This window comes from Argentina silus, assembly GCF_951799395.1.
Source record: "Argentina silus genome assembly, chromosome: 1".
Classification (NCBI taxonomy): domain Eukaryota; kingdom Metazoa; phylum Chordata; class Actinopteri; order Argentiniformes; family Argentinidae; genus Argentina; species Argentina silus.
This window is the reverse complement of record NC_139655.1, coordinates 30,492,661-30,517,965: the sequence shown is the minus strand read 5'-3', so window position 1 is coordinate 30,517,965 and position 25,305 is coordinate 30,492,661. Positions and strand designations below refer to the sequence as shown.

General features: G+C 44.9%; 1 protein-coding gene across 1 annotated transcript; it reads right to left on the bottom strand.

Moving 5' to 3' along the window:
* Positions 1–585: 585 nt before the first annotated feature.
* dnm3b (dynamin 3b) lies at positions 586–19,314 on the bottom strand. Its single transcript, XM_083678825.1, has 21 exons — positions 19,089–19,314; positions 18,484–18,789; positions 16,693–16,766; positions 16,422–16,571; positions 16,008–16,211; positions 14,130–14,228; positions 13,702–13,862; positions 13,295–13,437; positions 12,792–12,927; positions 12,442–12,509; positions 11,966–12,104; positions 11,693–11,779; positions 11,410–11,480; positions 11,074–11,125; positions 9,291–9,404; positions 5,394–5,503; positions 4,940–5,054; positions 4,504–4,671; positions 3,942–4,174; positions 2,648–2,821; positions 586–2,104 (listed from the first exon to the last, which is right to left on the bottom strand). The coding sequence occupies exons 2-21, from the start codon at positions 18,642–18,644 to the stop codon at positions 2,062–2,064; spliced, it is 2,502 nt and encodes an 833-aa protein (XP_083534951.1). The 5' UTR covers positions 18,645–18,789; positions 19,089–19,314; the 3' UTR covers positions 586–2,061.
* Positions 19,315–25,305: the final 5,991 nt, after the last annotated feature.

Genomic DNA, 25,305 nt, shown 5'->3' with positions numbered 1-25,305 from the left:
AGAGACACTAACCACATTTTATAACCAGCAGCATTCTTAAAACAATGACAAAACTGATACAACTCTTTACGAGTGAGGACGTGTTTATTGGCCATAATCCCATAAATGTATCACTTGGTTATGGCTCACTAGCGCCATCCTCTGGGCGAAAGGTTTAATGTTCACTTGTATGCATCAATCTACATACTGATATGATCAATTACTTGTAGATGAATGTCTGGTATTTAAATACACAAACAAATACCCTATGACAAATATCCTAATATCCTTCCTAAATCTGGAAATAATTTCAACAGATATTTCATGCAAATATTGTTTTCAGGTAAAGGTTGGTAGTTCCCGATGCATGCATGGGTTTGTGAGGGGAAGAGATCAGAAGAGACACACTATGGACAAAGGGAGAGTGAGAGGGGAATAAGTTTATTGAAGATACAGACACAGAGAAAATAACCACTGGTGCAATTCCCCAATTGAACTTTATATGTATGCCCTCCTTAGACACTATCATCTCATAACTACAACAACCACTTTATTGTTGTTCGGCTAGATAAGAGTATGTTTTTCTTCTTTCTACAAATTGCTTTGGCAACACACACTTGCAATTCGTGCCAATAAGGCAGTCTAATTCTGAGAGAGCGTGTTAATAGAGACATTGAGAACAATAAGCGCTAGATCTTAATGAGGTCATTATAGTCAACAGTTACCTCCTTATCAATACCTATATACAGAAGAACACAGTTTCAAGAGAGGACAGGTTCACATACACAATAACAAACTGACAGAGAGCACTTAGACACTGACAACACCTTAAGCTAGGACACAGTGGCTGACTGGACTCAGAACTGGGAAGTGCAAAGAAGGAGAGAGGTTTGACAAAGGGAAAGAGTTTGGGATGTGTAGGGGGTGTATGAATCAAACCTGAGGAAAAAAGCTGAATGGAAAATGTTTCTCACTCATAAAGGTACATATGTCCTGCCACATTAGTGGTGAGATCAGCTACCCTCTCCCTTTCAGTGTTAGTGGCAAATTCCTTCCATCATTTTCCAGTCAGCATCTGTGAGTATGAGCTTAAGGGTGCGAGGTTCGCATCTTGACCAGTGATACAGCACAGGCGGACACCTTTGACAGGGTTAAATGCATTATTGAGGCTGTTTAGATATACGGACGGTGCTCCCCAGCCTTGCTATGTGTGTATGGCTGCTGCTACTACAACAACGACACAGGAACAACTCACAAAACTCCAACATCAATGTACTCTCAAGGGCCATGATTGATTTATTAACAGCTTTGACCATGAAAACAAATACAACTGAAACATCAACAAACATGCAGACAGACAATACATGCACACGTCAGCACACACTCACACACATGTACACCCGCACACACACACACACGCACGCGCGCGCACACTCACACACACACACACACATATACACACATACGAACTAACACACATCCTTTTGACCCTAAGATAACACCAAGCCAATAACATACAGATGGGGGTGTTGTACCCTACACATACACACACACACACACACACACACAAACACACAAACACACAAACACACACACACACACACACACACACACACACACACACACACACACACACACAAACATGCAATAAAAGCAGCTTATGTGCCATGCTGCATTTTGGAATGGGTAGGGCAGTGCCACTGCTGAGCATAGTCATGTAGAAGTAGCAGATTGGAGTCAGGGTCGTTGGTGGAGGAGGTGGAGGAGAGGGATTCTAGGTTCTGGAACTCGGAACTGGATCTGCTAAGCAAACCTGGACCACAGGCGAGCACAAGCGCACACACAGATACACCACAAGACAAGCACCGTACTGTACATAGATACATGGACATCGTCACCTGGCAGGAGGTCAAGGGTCATGGGAAACCTTTAGTCAGAGGCAAAGGGTTCAGAGTCTGCACTAGGGAAAGACCAGGATGTAGCAGAGGCATGGGGAGGAGAGGGGCAAAGGGTTGGCTATGGGAAGGATGAGGGAGAAGGGATGTGGGCTGAACCCACAAGGGAAGAGCCCCTTTGGTATGATTATGGGGGGACTTGTCTTGTTGGAGAAGGTGGGGGCCGCCGGCTGAGGAGGACAGGATGGGTAGCAATGTATGGAAATGAAGTGTGACAGAGAGAGAGAGAGAGAGAGGGGGGGAGAGATAGAGTAGAAGAAGAGAAGCAGAGAGTAAATCCGTTAAAAAAGGGTTAAAATAGGTCATTAGTGATAGCACACAGGACAGGTGTGATAGATCAGTTGAGAGAGAGAAATAGTGACATAGAGAGAGAAACAGAGAAAGGGTGGCATCTTATTTTGCAAGTGTTTTTGCTTGTTCACTCTTCCTTGCTCCAGTACTACGAGCCACAGGAATGTGTTTGTTTGTATGTATGTGTCAGCTTACTGGAACTAGGCAGTGTTTGGAATAAAGTAGGACAAAAATGGAGACAATTCTAACAGCAGAATATCACATTTCATTCCAATGCCATAAACAGAAAATAAACACGGCCTAACTAGTAATAACCCTACAAAAATTCCCTTCAAGTAAATTAGAACATTCATACACATACACCATTATGGTGTGGTGAAGTAGAGTAGCTTGTCTTTTTGTAGCCTATCAAGGATGCTCACCTAGGGATGCTGGGTGGGGCCCTGTTGGGGCGGCTGGGGACCGTGGGGCTGTCAGCACTGTTATTGAAGGGCCCCAGTGGTCCCGGGCGGTTGGGAGGGGGTGGAGCTCCTCGACCACTGGGACGCTGGCCTGATGACATCCTCCTAGGGGCGGTGGGGCTGGACGGAGGGGACCTGGGGCGCAGAGAGAGGGGGACATCAAATTGGGTAACATCACTACCAGCCACCGTAAAACATATTTAAGTAGCTCTGCCTTTTAGCTCGGCCGGCGTGCATTGGAAACAGGCTACTATTGGAAACCGGCAGTTATTCTGTTCAGTCCCCGCCACAGTGGTCATCCTGCTGCTCAAACCAGCAATATGACAGAGCTGAATATATACCATACTGAGAACAAATATCCACCAAGGTTATATGACAATGATTTGCCTACAATAGATCAGTCAAAACCTTCATCTTAGATATGGACAATTATGATTGATTCCTTACAAAGCTGTCGCTGTCAGACGAGAATAATTTACCGGCGACAACGGTCGCCCAGAATCAAATGCGTCACTTTAATCATCTGCTAATATCAACAGAGAATACATAGGCTACTGGTCAACCATTTATGTTGACCTGGTGTTTATTAGGGTCCGGCGCTTATTTGCTTCAATGTCATTAGTGGAGTCATTAGCTATTAATGGAGACAGGAGTTTGTTGGAGACTCCTTATTGGACGTTTTCCAGGTTTACACCAATGCAGAGGCATGGCCATCAGTACAACATCAGAACTGGAATGTTACCAAATGACTGCTTCATATGAAGTAAGAAACACTTTCTCAAATTGAATGAACTGTTTGTGATTGACATGTATTTTCTTTTTTAAAAATTACTTTCAACTAAGAAGAGTAATAGTATAAAATATATTGGCTAATGGGCCTCTTTCCTCAATAGCTCTATTTCACACTACTGCAGACACTCAAACATGGTTAGGCTGTGAAGGTTGACTCCAGGGGGCCTGTTCAGGAAGATGCAACACGTAACAAAGTTACAGAAAAGTTCTGAGTGTCTTTCATGCAGAAAAGGGAATCATGTCATCCCTACGTATGTATTCTTTCGGCCATGTTGTGAACATTTCAGCTCTCTGTATGCACCCCAGGCAGTGGAGGCTGGTGGAGGTAGAAATCGGAGGACGGGCTCATTGTACAGTCATGCATGGAATGGAATGGAATGGAATTCCTCATTCCGTTTCATGCATTACAATGAGGCTGTCCTCCGATTTCTACCTCCACCCGTCTCCCTTGACCCCAGGTTACCTGCGGTTGGCCCCCCCAGAGCACCAGGTGTTGTCAACAGGCGGGGGCATGGGGGTGGTGATGGTGCTGGTGGAGATGTCTCCTATGATGGCCAGAGCCTCCTTCAGAGAGTGGTGGGTGCGGAGGACCTCGTCCCTCCTCTGGGCCTGCTCCTGGGACTCATCCATCAGGGCGCTCTGGTCCCCAGCTGAGTATAGCTGAGCCAGCAGCTCGGCATTGATGAAATCCTTCACCTGGTGGTGGGGAGGGGGAATGCAGGGGGGGGGGGGGGGGGGGGCAGGAGTTTTTGGGAGGGGACACACACAAAAGTCACAACTTGGTCTGGGAAATTAAAATAGAGGTTTGTAATCCTAAAAGCGATGAGATAAAAAATAAAACACAACAGAAACACTAGGTAACAGACTACAACTCTTTTACTGTAAGAGACAGTATGTTGCACCCACACATAGTGAACAAATGCACATGACAGCAACAGTCATCATGAAGACTTAAACTATGATTCCTCACTCCTGGTGACAATACCAGCCATAATGCCCAACACAAGCAAAGTCCCTTCACTTACATTGATGATCATGAGATGCATGATGGTCTTAGGCATGAGGTCGCGGATGCACTTGTTGACGATGGCCATGTAGGAGTCCACCAGGTTGCGGATGGTCTCCACCTTCCTCTCCAGCTGGGGGTCCATGGAGAACTTCTCTGTCTCGCCAGAGCTGGTCTCGCTCTCCACCTGACGACAGAGATAGAGAAAGAATAAATACACAGGCGAGTGAGAGGGAAAGGCACAAAAAAGAGAGAGAGAGAGTGATTTAGTAATTGTTTATGGATGGATGGATGAGTTGGGATTATTAAATCTGTGGGTTTGTGTATGACACCATTCCTCATTCCGTTCCATGCATTACAATGAGCCCATCCTCCTCCGATTTCTCCCTCGGATGGAGGAGAGGAGGCATGTGTGTCATATATGCGATGATGTAACAGGAAGTGAAGCCCCTCACAGTGGTGGCCTTCTCGGGGTAGACTCCGGCACGTAGCAGGGAAGCCCTCCAGCTGTCCACCTCCTCCTGGGAGTCACAGGCCAGCTCCAGGAAGCGATTGTCCTTGTACACGTTCCTGAGGGGGAGCAGGGAGTTAACACTTACTTCCGGGTCACCTTGGGAGGTCAAGGCTAGGGCTTATAGCAGGCCCCAACCTCACCCAAGCAACACATTCATAATACCACATGCTACATAACACATGTAACAGCCCACCCGCTGCTTCGGGTCTCTATCGCCCTCTACTGTATTTCATGGTTATCAGCAGTTGTCGTAATGGTGGTTGTAGCAACATATGGTTACACAAGTGAAGTGGTGGTGGTGGTGGAATTTCAGTTACAGCAGAAGCACTGTAGTAGGAATAGCAGTAGGATTATGTATTGTTGTATGAATGTTGTAGTTAGGTCACTTTACTGACCTCTGCTCTGTGTTAAAAATGGCAAATATGTGCTTGCTGGACATGAAGCCCTTCTCCACATCGCGAACCTTCAGGTTGTCCAGAGGGAGCATGTACTTCTTCTCCTTCTCCTGAGGACGAGGAACAGAGAACGGGTCGGAGCGGGACAGGGTCGAATATGAAACAAGCAAATGCAGAAGAAACATCCCATTGATCTGATCCATCTGATTTGATTCAGTTTTGTCAATTTGATTCAGGATTCATTTTCTACCAGAATGTTAGCTTCGTGGGGCAATGATCCAGGGAGAGAGGGGAAGAAAAATGGAGGGAGGGGGGGTAGCACAAGAGGGAGAGAGAGGGTGGGGGTACCCAGAGGGGGAGAGAGAGAAGGGGGGAGGTGGGAGGAGGAATGAGAGTCGGAGGTAGAGAGTGAGGGGGTGGAGAAGGGGAGATAGAAGGGGGAGAGAAAGCCCACATGTGGAAGTCATTACTGTGTGGGTCAAGACACAGTCGTTCTCCACGGTACGTTTGTAGGGGAGGGGGAGTTGAAGGAAACGTCCTGGCTACGGTAGAGAGAGGGGAAATACAGATGTACAGACACACATGGGACACAGCGAACGTGGCGTGGACGCACGGAAAGAAAGTACAGGGGCGCTTGTCGGAGTATGGCTGAGTATGAGCGATTTTTAATTGTGGGTACAAGGAGTTGAGGTGGAGAGTAAAACTCTCCATCACACCCTCCATCTCTCTTCACTCTCTCTCTCTTTTATCCCTCCCCCTCTTATTTCTTCAATATTTTTTCTTTCCATTCCAGAGGGGCCCACTTCCTGCCTAAGTTTTGGGAGAGAGAGAGAGAGTGAAGGAGTGAGAGAGAGAGAGAGAGAGAGAGAGATTAAATGACAGCCTGGCGTTAAGACTCAACATCTGGTACCGCTTAACAGCACACAGAGACAGAGCACCAGAGAGGGAGGGAGAGTTAGAACTTAGAAGAGGGAGGTGAAGAAAGAGAGGGAGAAGAAGAAGAAGAAGAAACAAAAGATGGATTTCCAAAAGGGGTGCAACAGAGAACCCATATCTGATCTGACCTCCTGGAGATGAACAGGAGGCTCTCACTATAGGTAAGGAACAGAGGGATGAGGAGAGAACGAGAAAGGAGAAGAAACGTTTGCAGACCTCTTTGAGTTTTATTCCCCCAGGGGTCACTCCAACCCATATATGGTCAAATGGTTCCCTCCCTTTTCCTCCTCTCTCTCTCTCTCTCTCTCTTTCCCTCCCTCCCTCTCTCTATCCCTCTCTCACTCTTTCCCTCTTTTTTGTAATATCCCCCTCCCTGAACGCACAGCCAGTGTGTCCCGGTCGTCTGAGCGAATGTGCCACGTCAAGGCTGGATACTCTACATGGCCGGCATGACCAAACGGACCGTGAGTGGAGCGAAAACCTCCCAAAAAACCACCACAAGTTAACGAATAACCAAACGACAACAGGAGAAAAGAGGCGACGGCGTGGATGGAGGAAAACTGCAGTTTTAGGGGTTCAAATGGGGAGATCCCTACTTCTTGATGCCAAAATGGAGGAGAAGGAAGAAGCAAAGGAACAGACCGCAAATCTGCAGCCTAGCTTCTGGAACGGCAGAGTCCCTGTCGGGCCTGACTGAGACTCGGACTAGGACTCTGACTCCCGCTCCGTCCGCCCAGTGTTCAGACTACCTGTTCATTGTTATACTGGTGTACAGTAGTCTGCACATTGGTTAGACTGGGCAAGGAAACACTTCTGCTCTGGGTGGGGACCACATGGACATTCCAGGAGCTTTCAAAGATGTGTTTTTTTTTTTATTCGTATCCAGCCTTGTCCATCTTCCACTGCTGTTTGTCTCTTTGATATTTTGTTTCATTCTGTCTGTATGTGTTGTGTGTTTGGTAGCAGGGTCATATCGTATTTGTACTTTGTGAATGTTCAAACTGCATTTTGAGACTTATTTTTTTGCTTTGTGGAATAAAGGTACATGTATATCACTGGTTTTCTACAATGACAGTAGACTTTGATAAATTACAGTAAAAAAGAAAGCGGTGCTGTGCAACAGTCGAGTCTAAGGTCAATGCAGAGTAACAGTTTTGCAACAGTAAGCTCACAAAATGTAGTGTTTAACAGCAATGTCTGTATGCAGACTTCTAGTGAATCAGACTTTTGCACAGAGACTCACTAGTGAATCTAGCTATCATTTGGAGATGTGATACAAAAGAGAGGGAGGAGTTGCTGTGGCTATATAGAATCAAACACAGGCAGGGAACCCGAACAGGGGCCAATCAATCAACTCATGCTCCGGATACAAGCAAATACTCCCAATGCTTTTATTAGGTTGGGACTGGGCGGATCAGGTGAACTATGTTTTCTGAACATACAGAGGGTATATTGCATGCTAGATGGCAGTAGCGTCCAGTGTGTGCAAATGGCTTATTAGAAACAATATTTCACTGATGATACAATAAACAAACTATGATAGAGGCCCAGGTAAACAGAGAGCTGGTATGGGACTGGGATTGGTACAAGCATGAGGTGTTTGGTAAGGGTTATTATTTGATGGTGCTATTGAGAGTGTTGTGTTGGGGTAGGGTGTGGGGAGTTAAGAATAGTAATGACGATGGTTACAGAGTGGATGTTAGGAGTACTAATGGGCTTGGGGTGGTCTTATTGTAATATTACTGCGGCATCTTTGAGATGTTGGATCTCTCATAGTAAATGATGGTGTTGGTGATGAAGGAGTATTGGGTTCCAAAATGGGGAGGGAGGATTATTGTCATTTAATAGGGGGATTTCTCCCCACTGAATCATTGGAGGCTGATGTTTGGATTAAAAACGTGTGATTTTCCTGCCAAGAATGTGTGCAGTTCCAGAGTAACTGCCAACTGCACCAAGAAGAGGGGTGGGGGTGAGTGAGTGAGTGTGAGTGTGAGTGTGAGTGTGTGTGTGTGTGTGTGTGTGTGTGTGTGTGTGTGTGTGTGTGTGTGTGTGTGTGTGTGTGTGTGTGTGTGTGTGTGTGCTCGTGCACTTGCCTGTGTGTGTAAAAAAATACATCGAATAGATTAAATATAACAATCACAAGGACATTTGAAGAAATGGGTGAAACTAAAACTATGGAGTTAATGCAACATGTACCATTGACTAGACCAGAGCTTCTGTAATGAAGTATTACTTATCAATATATACTTTAGAAACCAAATGCCTAACAGTTGCAATGTGTGCATGCATGTATCTGTACGGGTGTATGATTGTGAGTGAGCATGGGTTTTATTTGGGATTGTTCCAATTGTGCAAAAGAAAACCAAATGCCTTAACTCCCGATGGAATGAGAGAAGAGAGGTGGAGAGAGATAAAGAGAGAAAGAAAGGAAGGGGGAACTAAAAGATAGCGAGAGAAGACGAGAGAGACAGTAGAAAGAGGATATGAAATAATGTTATGTCCTACAGTATGTGGAGTGAATTCTGCCTCAGTATATGCCCATGTAAATACATACTTGTTCTTACAGTAACGACTGTAGGTACATTATTTACTTGTGAACCTATAACCTATGACTTCTGTGATGTCATCCACTGACCAACGCAACGATTGGCTGAGGGAGTTGCTGTGTGTCTGCCTGTCTACACTTGCTGTGCAGAACTTCCTGGAACCTGTACAGCAGGCACAGACAGGCAGACAGACACCAGCCCACCAAACTATGATGGACACCACATCCTGCCAATCAAGAGCCACCCTCGCACCACAGGGGGGTGTGGAAACTGTGAAGAGCCAATGGGAGGGATCTCCACAGGGTCATGACTCGGTGTGTATGGTTTATATCATGCCCCAACTGGGAGATATTGGACCAGAATAATAAGCGAACCCTAAAGAGAGTGAGCATTGTGACCAGTAGGCTAGACTCACCTCATCATCCTTGAACCAGGACAGGCTCTCAGCGGTCAGCACAAACCAATACTCCTTGGCCCCGCCCTTGATGATGCTGATGTTGTTGATGGTCAGCCAGCCCTTACGAATGACCTGCAGAGAGGGCAAAGGTGAGAGTTCAGATGGGGAATATAGTGACGGTGTGTGATTGCAAGGGAGAGAAAGCACACAGATGTGTGCCCTGAGTGTTCCATTCCAATGAACATTTCTGTTTTCCCCGTCAGCTTTACTCCAATCCACTTTCACATATTGTGGGTCCCATAGAGGCAAAACTTAACCCAAATCAGTTTGTGCACAAAACATGATGAATAAAATGCAATTGAATGGTGTGAGCAATCCAAGTTAATTATGTGTGTGTGTGCCTTTGTGACTCCTTAACCCCCCATAACTTGTGTGAGTTTCAGTGCAGTCCCTCACACAAGGTTCTGTGACGTCGACCTCAACCGCAGGTCTGTGTTACGGTGTTAAGTGACCATTGTGTTAAGTGCTCTTTACAGCCATCCCCAAACATACCATGTTAGCACGACGGCTAAGTGTCAACTGTGTTAGGTGTATTATTAACCAGCCCGCACACACAAGCCAGTGGCACAGTATTTAGTGATGGTTGACTTTTGAGTGATCGGACAGCCTAAAGACTTACTAAGGGGGTTACCATAAAGCATATTATTCATATAGCCGTATATCGTTTAAAAATCGAAGAATTTGTTTCCGACACAATTCGTAGAGCAGAGGGATAAATGGAACGTAACCCCCCTGTAGTCAAAGGGCCCGGGGGGAGTGTTATACTGTAAACTGGGCTCTTACAATTAGGCCTGAGGCAGGAGGAGAGGAAGCCTGTAACAGGAAGGAAGTGGGGCATTAGCACACCTGGGGGGCAGCATACACCGTAGGCACCACATCTGGTTACAACCTCAGGACACCCAAACCTTTATACCGCTAACTAACAGCCATAGCAGTCTGGTGTATGTTAGCATTCCTTGGCACAAGCTTCAGATGTGAAAAAAAGCTTCAGAAAAAAACAGCACACTGAGGAGGGTACAGTAGAAGTAGCACACTTAAGAGGGTACAGTAGAAGTAGCACACTTAAGAGGGTACAGTAGAGTACCACACTACAGGCAATACTGTACGTGCAAGTAGAAACCAAACCCCTAACCCCAATGAGTGACACTTACCACCAGGCGCCCAAAACAGGGCAGCCGAGATTCTCACTAAGGGATTGGGATGAAATGCGTGGGGGGGCACCTTGATGACATAAGAGGGGGTTCAAAACAGAGGGAGATGTCTCAACATTGTGATGATGGTGGAATAAGGTTAAAAAAATAAAATAAAAAAATAAAAAACATCAACTTGGTTGTAAGGCACTGAAATAAATAAGTACTTAATTAGTAATAAATACCATCAAAGTAAAAAAAAAAAAAAAAAAAAAATGAACACACAAATTCACCAAAAAAGGAGCCCCAAAATCAACATGGAATGCAATAAAGGATGCGACACAGATCCCCCCCCCCAAAAATGCCTTGTACAATGTACAGCAATATACGTACAGTACAGTATGTGCATACAAATATAACAATGTAGGACTAAATGGGGAACCACATGAGCATCTCAGTTCCCATAGCCACATGAGCATCTCAGTTCCCATAGCCACATGAGCTCCTCTTTGGCGAGGACTTCATCCTTCACACTGTGGGGGCGTAAGCAACCCTCGACCTTGTGCTCTGCTGCGCGTGTGACACATGAGATGTGTGGCGAAAACGCTCACCTGGTTTCCTGCTGAGCTCTGCTTGTTGGATTGGCTGGTCCGTTGCTGGGCACTGTGAAGGAGAGAACGTATAGCCAGAGGGATAGCGAGAGAACGAGAGAGAGAGACAGACGGGCAAAAAGGAAGGAAAAGAGTGAGAAAGACAACAAATTGGAATGAAGGGGAGATATAAAGAGAGAAGAGGGGGAGAACGGTGAGAGAGACAGACAGAGGAAGAGAGGGAGGGAAGGAAAAAGATAGGGGTAAGCAGATCTTAGATTCGTGCCGAGGGGAAACTTCACCCTGGAGCTAATGAATATGGATGGCCGTTAAATACAGGCCTCTTCAAACATTTACTTAGCAAAGCCGATGAAGTCCTCATGGTTAGTGTTGATGTAAGAGAGCTGGACGTCAATCAGCAACAACACCTGCAATAGGAAAGACACACACAGTATGGTTGAGGGGTCATTCATGTGTGTGTGTGTGTGTGTGTGTGTGTGTGTGTGTGTGTGTGTGTGTGTGTGTGTGTGTGTGTGTGGGGTGTGTGTGTGTGTGTGTGTGTGTGTGTGTGTGTGTGTGTGTGTGTGTGTGTGTGTGTGTGTGTGTGTGTGTGAGAGAGAGAGCGATGTGTAGGTGTTACCTGGTCCTTGGCCCTGCTTTCTCTATCTCGGATGTGTGATGTCACAATTCTCTCGGTTTCCTCACGCAGCCTGGGGAAGGACTCCAGCTGAAAACACAAACCATACGTTCTATTATTCACCACGACACTACACCACTCATTAAACAAGCAAGTGCTGTAGAGCAACTTTTAGCCAGAGCCAGAGTATCCAGTTGAGGGTTCACAATATAGAAACATATTGAAAAGATACCATGTTGTTGAAGTCTGAGGATTCATTCCCCTGACTAGGGCTACCTTGTTAGTGCACTGGCGCACAGTGTTGATCAGCTCCTGGATGACCATGTCCACACACTTGATGCAGGGCTCCTTCAGTTTCACAATCTGCTTCTTGACAATGGCCTCGAACGCCATGTCAGGGGTGAACAGACCAGTCCTGCAGCCCAGAGAGAGCGAAAGAGAGAGATAGAGAGAGAGAGAGAGAGAGAGAGAGAGAGAGAGAGAGAGAGAGAGAGAGAGAGAGAGAGAGAGGAAGAGAGAGAGAGAGAGAGATAGGAAGAGAGAGAGAGAGAGAGAGAGAGAGATAGGAAGAGAGAGAGAGAGAGAGATAGATAGGAAGAGAGAGAGAGAGAGAGAGAGAGAGAGAGAGAGAGAGAAAGAGAGAGAGAGAGAGAGACGGTGTTGAAGACATGGGTGAAGGAAGAGTGTGACAGGAGTCCGAGTTGCAGAAGGGAATCAAGTAACGTAGTTGAGTCACGTCATCAGACACCCACCTGATACCGTGGATGTTCTTGATGGCGTAGCTGATCTCCCGACGCATCTCCTTCTCATTACATTCCATCTGGGAGAGAGAGAGAGAGAGAGAGAGAGGTTGTGAGAAGGATAAACCAAGATGTAGATAAGAAAGATGTTGAGAAAAATAGGCAAGAAAAAAGCATGTGAAATTGCCAGAAGGCCATTACAGGCAAGAGAAAGAGAGGGAATAGGCATGAACATAGAAGTCAATGGAGAGGGAAATAAAAAAGGTGAGAGAAATGACAGAGAATAGAGAGAGAGAGAGAGAGAGAGAGAGAGAGAGAGAGTAGGGATAGAAGTCTGTGGGCAGCCAGCTACAGTATGTCACCTTAACCAGCTCGAAGGGGAAGCGCTCGTGGAAGATGCGGTTGATCTTGGCTCCACCTGACAGCTCCACAGTGTCCACCTGGTCCCCTGAACCCTCGATCCTCTTCTCAAAGTCCACAGAGAACTGCTGCACCATCCTGCAAGGCCAGGCCATTCAACCCATCAGATCTACTCTTCTCTACTTTCTCTCAGAACTCTCTATTAGAACGATGATCAGAAAGAAACCTTGCTGTCACATCACAATTATCACAACTACGATTATCACAACACAACTATCTGTGTGTGACTGATGAGAGGTTGGTGGAATTATCCAGTAGTCTAATAATTGAATGTTTAAAGGTTATGTGTGAAAAATAATTGTGTTCACAATGACTCATCTAAATAAAGAATGAAGAGTTAATGCAAGAAAAAACGACTAACAGCTTCTAGATTCAAGCATTTCTGTCCTTCAACATGCACTGTGTACTGTATGTTGGATGAGGATATTTGTAAAGGGCTACTAACTGAAGCAGGGCCTTGGTCTTGCGGGACGGGTCATCGGGGCTATAGTGGCGGTATTCCTCCGCCTCCTTGTCCAGGGTCAGAAGCTGGGTCTGCAGCTTACTGCGGAACGCTGGCAGGGTGTCCCGGATATGGTTGGTTAGTTGCTATGGAAACAAAACAGAAGCCAAATATTCCGAAACGCATCATCACTAAGAAAATTATTCTAGGCTTTTGGGTTGCAAAGAGAGGTTTGGTAATCTAGGGTTTGAAGGAATACACATACATACATTGGATTGTGGCAGTAATCAATTGAATATGCAAAACATTGTTTATTCAATGAGTAATGTGTCAACTTTTGCATAAATTATGTAATTAAACATGTGATTGATTGATAAAGTGAGGAGTCAGTAAGTTGGCTGGCCTCTTACCTGGTTGAGGGTCTTCTGCAGGCGAGGGGTTCCCATGCTGTCGGCCATGTGTCTGTAGGATGGGTGGGACAGGAAGAACTTCCTCTCTGCAGCCATCGCCGCTTTGATGTCCTTCTTCCCTTCAATGTCCTTCTGACTGCGGTTGACCACGCCAATGTATCCTGGGTGGGAATACACACAGACAGAGAGAATGAAGGAGGGCAATGAGAGATAAAAGACAACAGGACGGAAAATGAGACTACAAGATATGGAAACAGATGAGATAAAGACGTTTGCAGATATCAGAGATGGCCAGAGTAGATTGGTGGATGGTTAGAGATGGAGATAAGGAGACAAAAAAATTGGGAGAGAGAAAGAGGACTCAGAGATAGAGAGCAGGGCTTGTGTCACATACACACATACACACATACACACACACACACACACACCTCTACGCAGTGGCAGCAGCTTGTTCTCCAGCACCTCCCGGGCATCAGTCCCCTCGTCCATCAGGTCCAGCTTGGTGATCACGCCTATGGTCCTCTGACCTAAGGGAGGTCAAAGGGCAGTGGGCAAGGGGCAAAGGCAGGAAGTTACTACGGCTGGAGGCCTAATACAGATTCCCTCCAATCTCCAACAAACATCAGGTGCAATCACTGTGTGGAATTTCACCACTCTGAACAATATCAATCTAACTCTGGTGTCCTTGATAGGGGGATGAAATGACATCAATCTGACAAGACAGGTTTTCCCTTGTGGGAGTTCTGTTCTTGGGCAATTCTGTGACGCATATCTTTATTTATTTTTTTTGGAATGAAGCCACTCCACCTATTTTCAGAAACCTTGACTCACTGGTAGTGGTGGTGGTGTAGCTGTCATTCATGGCGACATTTTAACAAGCAGCAAGTTTCACAGCACAGACTGTTTTACTCAAAGTCACCAATAACCTTCTTTTAGTGGCTGATATTGGTCAGTGCTCCATTCTAGTTCTGTTTGACCTTAGTGCTGCTTTTAACACAATGGATCACACCATCTTAATTGAGTGTCTTAAAAATTGTGTGGGAATTACAGACACTGCCTTTATCTCTCAAATAGGCAGTTCTCTGTTGGTTTGGCTAGCTCTGTGTGCGCCAATTTTAGGTCTCATTTCGTTCTCTCTGTTTAGGCTCCAACTTAGTCATATTATGTGTAAACATAATATTTGTTTTAATTGCTATGCTGATGACACCCAGGTCTATTTGCCTTCCAATGATTCAAACAGCTTAGCCATTCTTAAAGATTGTCTTGCACACATTAAATGTTGGATGTCTAAAAATGTTCTCCAACTAAACAAAAACAAGTCTGAGTTGGCCCTCCTAACTCTCTCATTCTGATTATTAGTAATCTTGGTTGTCTGACTACTAATGTCAAACCTGTTGCTAGAAACCTAGGGGTAATTTTTTATTCTGATCTCAATTTTGATGAACAGGTTTCAAAAAGAAGGTCATTCTTGTCCCTTGCTGACCTGGAGAGAGTCATCCATGCTTTTATTTCTTCTCACTACATTGTCTGCAGCTAGTGCAGAACGCAGCTGCAAGGCTTTTAACCAGAAGAGAAGTGATCACATCACACCAAATGTAGCCTTGTTACACTGGCTTCCAGTAGATTTTAGAATACATTTTAAGATTCTATTGATTACTTATGAAGAAAGACATGGTTTAGACCCAGTGTACATTGCAGACCTTCGAACACCATATGAACAGAAGTGCAGCCTTCGATCTTGAGGCAAGGCTCTATTGACTGTTCCAAAGTCTAGACTGACAACTAAAGGTGACCAAGCTTTTGCCATTAGGGCCCCTAGACTTTGGAATGGCCTGCCTGAAGACATAAAGCTGGCAAACTCGTCTCCTTTAAAATCTCTCTTAAAAACCTCTCATCTCTTTAAACTTGCATTCAATTGTTGTTCATGTATCCAGATATTTAAGTATTATTGTGTAATGTTGTCTATTGTTTGAAATATTATTTGACCACTTTAATTAGTTTTATTTTATTTCAATGACTTGCCTGATTCTCAATGATGTTTGGAATTGTACTTATGCTGATGTATTTCTATGATCTCTTCTCTTGTTTGGTAGCATAGCACCTTTTTTAGTGAAGCGCTATGCAGATGCAACTCTTCATATGAACAAATCTTGCCTAACTTGTTAATGACCTAGCTTTTACTGTGAGCATGCACTTGAAATAACTGCATGAATATTCAACAGCAACTGAATATTCAAATATTCACAACCCAGCTCTCCATAGGGGCGGGACAGTGGAGCCCTTCCCCCATACTCCTCCCTACTCACCCTGAGGGTCCACGTCTTTGGCCAGTTTAAGGGCGTCAGAGTTGGCCAGGTCAGTGTTGGCCGGGGTGACAGCCAGGATCAAACAGCTCTCCCTGCATATGAACTGCATGATCATATCCTTGATCTGCTGCTCGATGTCCACAGGCTGGTCCCCCACCGGCACCTTGGTGATGCCTGGCAGGTCGATCAGGGTCAGGTTCAGCACTACCGGAGAGACAGGACAGTATATAGCCCTGGTCAGTAAATCCAGCTACAGTTCACATTGTTTAAGATAAACATGATTCTGTTTGAGAGAAAGAGAAAGAGAGCGAAAGAAAGAGAGAGAGAGAGAGAGAGAAGAGAGATAGAGAGAGAGAGAGGGAGAAGAGAGAGAGAGAGCAAGAGATAGACATTTAAAGAGAGGGGTCTTTGCACCATGTGGGGAGTAGACGCGCAGGTTGATGGGGACGGGAGAGATGCCCTTATTGGCTCCAGTGATGCGGTCAGTCTCTGCCTCGATTTCCTGGCGAACCTCATCAAAATCAGTGAACTTCTTTCCTTTGCAGTGTAAGAATTCAGCCCATTCTATGAAGATGAAAAATAATGATTACAGTAAAAGACCTACGGGGGGTGTGTGTGTGTGTGTGTGTGTGTGTGTGTGTGTGTGTGTGTGTGTGTGTGTGTGTGTGTGTGTGTGTGGGCTCACCTGCATTGGCACTGATAAGCTGCAGGACAAGAGGCCTACGGGTGACAATCCCAGAGCCACGAGGCAGGAAGTCCCTGGGGAAAGACAGCCAATCAGGACAGTTACACAGGGAAGAGGAGGGGTTGAAAGTGTTATACCGGTGTTGTGCATGTAGGAGGCTGAAGGAACACTGGAGGGGCCACTACTGTAACTGTTGGGATGTGCAATTAATAATGCACACAATCAAATGAATACCTTTCCTTGCTATTGACAACAGAATTGATTTCATCATATAAAAACATTTCCACTGTCATCAGGCTTTGGTCTTCCCAACAGCAGACCATCTCTTTGCAGTCAAATTTACCCGTTGAGCCGCCTATAAATATTCCCATTCCTGTAGCCTTTGGCAGACACTGATTAAATAAAATAGTTCTTAAATATACAGGTCATTCTGACCAAACCACAAGAGGTCAAAATGAACAGCTGGCAGGTAGAGGAGCTCTCATTTAAAAATGATGGCCGCAGTACATCACACTGCTACAAGCCTCTGCAGAAAATGTGCATGTGCGAGGACTGTGTGTGTGTGTGTGTGTGTGTGTGTGTGTGTGTGTGTGTGTGTGTGTGTGTGTGTGTGTGTGTGTGTGTGTGTGTGTGTGTGTGTGTGTGTGAGTTTGTGTGTGTGAGTGTGTGTTTTATGCCCATTTAGGCCACCCTGCAACCCCTCACACCTTAGACCATGCTAATGACCCAATTGAAACAACACTAGATTAACACATATTGATTCTGAGACCCTCTCAATTCAGTTACCAAAAAAGATGAGTCAGAATCTTGGCCATTCAGCGATGTGGGAGCCAACTCTGGACAGATGGGCCATTACTCAGCATCACAGGTCTCAGGGGTGGCTGGGCCTTGACTGATGATGCTGACTGTCTGTGCATCTATCTAGCACTGTGGATATCAGGGATCCCCTACCCACACTAAAAAGGATTCTGTCATTATCTATGGTATCTGATATTCGTACTTAGTCTACTTCCACACACTCAAATACAATCAGCTACAATGGACTTGGCTTGAGTTAAAATATGATCGAAATCTTGATCATCAACACAATGATATTTCCCAGCCTTATATTTTAGAGCTGGTAAATCAATATGGTTTCATTCCATTCATAATATCTCGAAAATAAAACTAGAGCAAATAGGTAGGACACATAATTGCACCTCAACTTGAGTCTTTCATCTCTAAGATGACTGAAGCTACATTGCCCTCAGCTTTCTTACAGAAATTTGCATTTGCTAGTAGACCTACAGGTATTGGGTGACAAGCTAGGAGATATGCAGTTCTATGAACTTGAAGTCGTTGTCCTTATTGTAATAACTAATACAAATCATGCTGAAATGAGGATTACAAATCAAGACTACACATTTCTGATGATGTGATGTGTCTTATTCAGTCAAACACATAGTAATTATAGTAATTGGAGGCAAATGTAGTTTTTGAAATGAATTTTCAGAGACTGAAAAAACCTGGATGTTGCTGATCGGGCTGAAATCTCGAGAGGGTTGCTGTAACCCAAATACTGCCTCCTCTGTCATATATAGGCCTACGGTAGAATTGTGCGTTAAAAATAAGATGGTGACTAGCTTTGGTTGAGACGAAAACGAGGACGCCAAACGCTGCGCATCCTGTGGGAGAAAAAACCTGATGTGGATGAATGGACAGGGCTGAATAGATTTGCCCTGCGTGTCATATCTTCAAGGTTAACATGGATTAGTTATTTTTAGTAGTCAATTTTACGTGTTGCTCACCTACCTGCCTACAAAGTTCTCAAGCACTGAGCTCTTTCCAGCACTCTGTCCGCCGACCACCGCGATCTGTGGCAGGTCAAGATTGCAGCTCTGGCCGATGGTGCTGAAAGCATCCTGGAGCTTGTTTACCAACGGGATCAGGTCCTCCATCCCCCGGTTACCCATGGTGCTTGCGGGAGGGGGACACGAGATCAGAGAACAGAGAACGGGGGATGCAGTGCTATATTAGTCCAGGCTACCGTGCTTGTTGATGTAGTGAAGTCATCTAGCCGCGCATTGCCCCGAGCCAAGCAAGCTAGGGTCGATTCGACTGAGGAGAGAGAGGGAGAGATATGCAGACTATTGCGCAGTTGCTTGCCACCACCACCACCACACAACATCATTTTCAAGGGCATTTGGTAAATGGGGTCCTTAACCCAGCTCTGCCTTAACCTGTGCGTTTTATTTTAGCAGCCTGTAGTAGCCCATAATATTCCATACATGCAGGCTAGGGTATAAAAAAACAATTTGATTCGTGTTGCATCGAATTCAATGTGTTGCTTAAGCCACAGGCAACGCGTTAAATAATAAATAAATATATCATCATTATTCATTCTATATCGACGTTACCCTTTCTCAAGGTTCCCTTGGCGTTTTCAATGTCCGAGCGACCCGGTCGCTGTCGCTGTCGCTGTCCAGTCCTGCAGCGGCGTACGGAACAACAGGCAGTACCCAAGGTCTAGATCCTGCGCGATTACAAGCGCCACCTGCTAGGAAAAGAGCATCGGTTGAATATGAATTCCCTATGCAATGATCGAATTTTCGAAGGGTTCGTTATGCTGGGATGGACATCAATGTCTCATCCCGAACCCAAATTCGCCTCTGACAGATTAATCTCTTTTTTTTTACGCAACCGCGATAATTGCGAGGCAGCGCCGCGCCTCAGCATCAAATTGACACATTAGATGACCAATAGCAGCAGTGGGGCTGTGGTCGCGGCATACAAACCCGGCGCAGTATAGGCAGAACACAGACAGGTTAGGCAAAACAAACCCGCCCCTGTTTACATCGTGCAATGTCTGCCATCGTGACTCATGCGACACGGCTGCGCATCACCGCACTAGGCAGGATTGGACGCGCTCATCTGCAGTAAGAAAAGAAAAATATGTCGAGTATTTCAGGCTGTCGGACAATGTCACCATTGTAGAGAGGAGACTATGTCTCAACTCATTCCCCCTTTCCATCCTTTTTCTAGTGTTGCCTATGTGGTGTCTTTTGTTCCGCGCTGCCAAAGCAGCATGTCCTACAGCAGGTGGTGTGGTATTTGATCTGACTGTGCAGGCCATGGCTGGAGAATCCTGTCATGTGGAAACGACGCAGCCTGTCTATTTTAACGAAGTCACCAAGCCATGCCAATATCTGGTTATAAACGCCATGTTATCTCCACTGACTTTTATCAACAGGGTTCTCAGGTTCTCAGGGTACTCATTTGCTGGTCATCACCAGCATTGGAATTTGTGAGGCAATCTGATTGGCCTGGTACCAAAGGTATTGTTCTTGGCCTATAGGATAATCCGTTATGCATAATAATGATCCCTTGCCCTGTCCATCAATCTAAGCCCTGAAGCTATCTATAAAGCGTCATTCCTTTGCACCATCATTGCCCACACACAGCATGGTTAAGACTGGTATACATATGTTGCAGTCTCAGAGTTTCACTAGATGGCAGTATTCATCTAGATTTAACACTCTGTGACCAGTCCTGGGCTCCTCTTCCACTAATGGACCAGTCATCTGCGAGCGATACAGGGCCAAAGGCAATGTCTGCAAGTCTTTATGATGGATTCACATAATATCAGACAATCCTATCTTTAAAGTCGACCTACCTTTGATATTGTTGTCTTGTAAACGTGTGGAAATTCCCCTGAGCTTTGATCAAGAGTTGGTTTCATGCCAAGTAGGCTGCATCCACTTGGCTGAATCGTCACTTAACTGACATCCATGTTTGCATTCCGAAAAGGCTAGGGCCCAATAAAAAGCCAGTATAAAGACATAATAAAACTTACAAAAATTTGAAGATCACCAACCATCAACAACCAAGTAAGTCTGACCATTCGTAGATGAGCATTCAGAGGAGTGTCATTGATGGATGGACTGATGCTAGCCCTCTCATATTCAGCCCTTTGACCCCCTACCTACCTGTCAAAGGGGTGTTACCCCATCCTGAGGTATCCAATGACCACGCACCCCATCTGAGTCACACACACTAAATGGGGGGGGGGCCTGGTTGTTCAAAACAAATAAAACATTTAGAGAAAATATCCAACTTAATGAATCAGTTATATGATATCTATGATATGAGGTAAGTCCAGTTTTCCAGCCCTACTATATGTTTACTGTATATACATGACAAGAGGATGAAGCAACGTGGTTTACTTTGATGGGAAATGTAATGACATGTAGTCTATGACGTGGGCCTGTCTCTAACGTCAAAGCTCCTGTTTCCTGTGGTATCTGGTTCAGAGAGGTTGTGTTTGGGTCAAATGCAGTAAGTGCCACAGAGGTGACATATTGGTAAGCCTGTTTTTAGACCTGGAGTGAGCAGGGTCACTGTGTGCATGTGCCACTTTATGTACGCTTTATGTTCAATGTGTCACTGAGGAGTGTAGAGTGGATGCTACATCTTAACACACCCTCTTCACCCCCACTACCCCCCTGTACAAGTTTCTCTCCTGTTAATAAATAAATAAATGAATAAATACTTCTTCAAGCATTGTAACTGCCAATGGCCCCTGGTCTGAGCATTGATTACTTTATCTTATGATGACTGATGGATAGATGATTCATTTACTTAAACAAATGTATTTGTTGTAAGTCGCTTTGGATAAAGGCATCTGCTAAATGCCATAAATGTAATGTAAATGTAAATGAGAACCATGGGTGGTTGCAGAGCTTACTCCAAAAGCTATGACAGAGGTTAACAAAAATTCCTTCCTAGATTGTGTGTAGGTGCAAATGGGTGCCTAGACACATGCCCATTAGTGTGTATGGGTATCCCCACCGGACATTGACCTTCACCCTTACATCTTTCAATCTCATCAGTCACGGTCCAGAACAATCCCATAAACAGCACAACACTTTCCTGTTCACCTGTAGTCATTTAACACTACCAAACACTAACACTGAATAATACACAGGACCTCAGTTTGTACACTCTGCAACAACAACACACACACACACACACACACGTGCGAAGCATGCTGTGGTCCAATATGAAGAACAGAACAGGATTTATGATCGCCAACTTCGTCTATTCAAATCTAACCTGCACAACCACATTGGCAAATGACACCTTGGCACTATATCCTTCACCATGAAATGGTTCAGTCTGTCAGACTTAGAATATCAAGTCCCCAAAAAGAAGTCCTTAACTTTTTATGTGTGTCTCTCTTCATTGCTGCCAGTCTTTTTCTTGGAATGTTATTTAGTTGATATATGAAAGCCTGTTTTGCCTGGATCAAAGATAGACACTGAAAGAATGAAAACGTGATATCAGTAAGCAGTCCCTCATGTGACACACGTGCATACTGTATATTGACAATGCACTGTGTGTCTTGATTATGTTTGAGATTACATACGCATATGTCTGTATGAATGGAAAACGTATGAACTGTACTGCGTGCTTGCTGTATGGAATCACGTGTTTATATTAACGATTGTGTGTTTTTGCATCACATGTTTCTATGCTTGCACCACGTGTGTGTGTGTGTGTGTGTGTGTGTGTGTGTGTGTGTGTCATGGCTGTTGGCTCAGAGACAGATGACTGGGTGTTGGTTGAGTGCCAATGACTCTGGGGGTCTCTGTTAGGGGTTAAGGAGAAGCCAGCGAGGAGAGGAAGGGCATCCGCCATATCTCTGCTTTCCGTGTCCCGCTTGTCCCGCTCCACCGTCCCCCAGAGTCGTCCATTACCCATGGTCCACTGCGGTGCAGTGTTTGGACAGTGGGAGCTCCCAGAGGCTGGGGAAGTCTGCTGTCCTCATCAGAGCCCCAACACATAAGATCTTAAGATCTCACTCCAACCATTTACAACAGGTCCACAACCTGGTCAGTCTTGGGGTGAATTCCCTTTAAATTCAGTCAAATCAGAATTGAATTATGCTACTTTTCTTTTTTGATGACAATGAATCATGTCATCTGGTAGTGATAAACAGATCAATATGTTCTTATATTCATGACTCCATCCATCTGCTGTATAGTCCCCCAGACTACTAGGAGTTACGATTCACTCACCTCTTTCCCTACCATCCCATCCTGCACTATTACGATGGCCAAGTCTCTCATACTTGGCCTACCCTCACCCGAGGCAAAGCGCCCTGTTGTTCAATTGTCATTGATGGGGAAAACAGTTGTCCCTTACAATTTGTACATTACACACACTACAAACACACACAGTGAAAGTTTGTAGTGTACAATTTGTGTATTGTAAATGTGTTGGGCTGCATGACGCAAAAGGAATTTATTTGGACTTTTAAATGTACGCTATTATGGCCGCTGGAATCTCATGGAACTATACTTATGGACCAATGTGCCTAAAGGGCAATGCTTTGTGAGGAGGATATTACTGGAATTATGTGAAGCATTCCATAACATTTATACTGTATGTTTAGATTGCGTAATCTAAGACAGACAAACAGACAGACAGACAGATGTCTTTCAAATTATATTTACATATGGTTGTCAATCGCAGATATCTTTGAATCCATATCAGACTGTTTTCATTCCATCAGAGAGAAATAGAGGCCTGTTTAGGTGTGGCATGCATGTTTCCACGCTCCCTAAATGAAGGTGTAGGTGTGAACATGTTTTGGGGACACTGATTGAGGTGACTGTGTCTGGTCCTGTGTGTTTGCGTAACAGTGTGGTGCCATGTCAGGCTGTCTGCGTCACTAATGAACACTTGTGCTGTGAAACACCTGCATTGTGCTGGCACAGGCAGTGACTAAACAACACTTACAGTAAAGGAGAGCTATCGCGTGTGACTCACTGTGATTACACCTCAGTCACTGCAGACAGTAGACAGTCTCTTTATCCTGACAGCAACAACATCCCATCCCACCCCTTAAGGCTGCCATTAGTGCTCAGCTGACACTCCCAAGCACATATGAAACAGACGTCAAGTTGTGGCAAACAGTTGCCCCGCAATTCGAGTTGCTCCAACTGAGTCTCGAACTTGCGACCTCTGACTTGCCAACACATATGACCTGTCTCCTCAGATACCCGATGTTAACCAGCTACGCTATCTGTACAGCACGGTTGGGGGTATTTGAACTTGAGGAGTGAGTTTATCATCTTACACATAGAAATACTGTACCTGACCAACCTGGAATGCTAAACTGCCTTATTCCCTGGCCTTCAACTTATCAGATACATACCTTATGACTCATTTATGTTTTCAACAACCTTAACTCATGGTGTGGCACGTGCAGTGCACATACTGTATATGTATATGCTCTCACACACTATGTTGACATGGAGGTAACTGAGGTTGTGGCATGTCTGGTGAACCCCCCTCTCTGTATGTAACCTGTGTTGGGGTAAGAGGTCAAACTGGTGTGAAGTGTGTGTGTGTGTGTGTATCCCCTGGTGCCTGCTTACCAGTCTAGTAGCACATGAAATTGGCCGTAATGCAATGTTTCACACCTATGAATGCATTTCTGGCCATACGGTGTGGGCTAATGAGTGTGCAGGTATGACTTATCGTCCTGAATAGACGATTCTCTCTCTGTCACCACAACGCTAGTTTTGTGTTGTATGTTAAGGCTTCAACACCACAAATAAGTCATGAGACAATTTATCTCATTCAGTGTCATTGTCTCATTTTTTAGACAGTTTTGACTTTATCAATCAATACAAAGTCATGTATTTTGTATTAGACGGTGACTGACCTTAAAAACAGTGAAGGTGAAATGTCCCTTAAGTTGTTTATAAAAGACTGGAGACACACTCAGATATTCCAGGCACCCGGAGGCAAATATATCTTTCCACATTCACTTTACAGTCCTGGATCAGCGATTAGACTGTTTCTCTCGTCATCTCATTTGTTTTTTTCCTTTCATACACCGTCAACATATCCCAGTTCATCAATATTTCTAAAACAATGCCTCTGGATCTCGCTAGATCTTGATCTCTTTTCTTTATTACACTTATTGTTATGTACTTATTATTCAGCTCAACATAATAAACCCTCCCTTTGGTATGTTGGGGAATGGAAATCCACTAGATGTTGCCAAGGATACTTGCACTGTAATTCCAGGAGTTCTGAGCATCTTAAAATAACTGGTCCAACAATATGTTTATCCTTGCATTTATTTCTATATACCAGTCCATCTAATGTCACTATCCATTATCATCCAGGCTCATCTTCACCAATAGTCCCTCTACAGTGCACACAGCAGGTCAAAAGGAGCTCAGTCCATAAATGTGAAACAAATACATGAGAAAAGCCCTACCATTCTAAGCAACAGAGTGGATGTCTTGTGTCTCAATAGACGTGCAATCCTGGCCCCCTCACTGTTGGAGAGTTGATTTTAGAGCTGTCTGTGGAAGATGTTGTGTACTTTGTGTCCCACCAGCCATCCTCTCTGGGGCATTATGAACTGAGATGGAGGAGCAAAACAGGATACCAGCAATGTAATGTTACATAAGAAAAACACATTGGAGAGGTGAACGCACGATGGGACACTGCCCAATTTCCACAGTAAAGGAATCAGCCAAGCAGGCGGTTTGATCTTGTGGAATGGTGAGTGTGTGGTGAGTACTGTAGGAGGGCAAGAATGAAAGGTTGGGG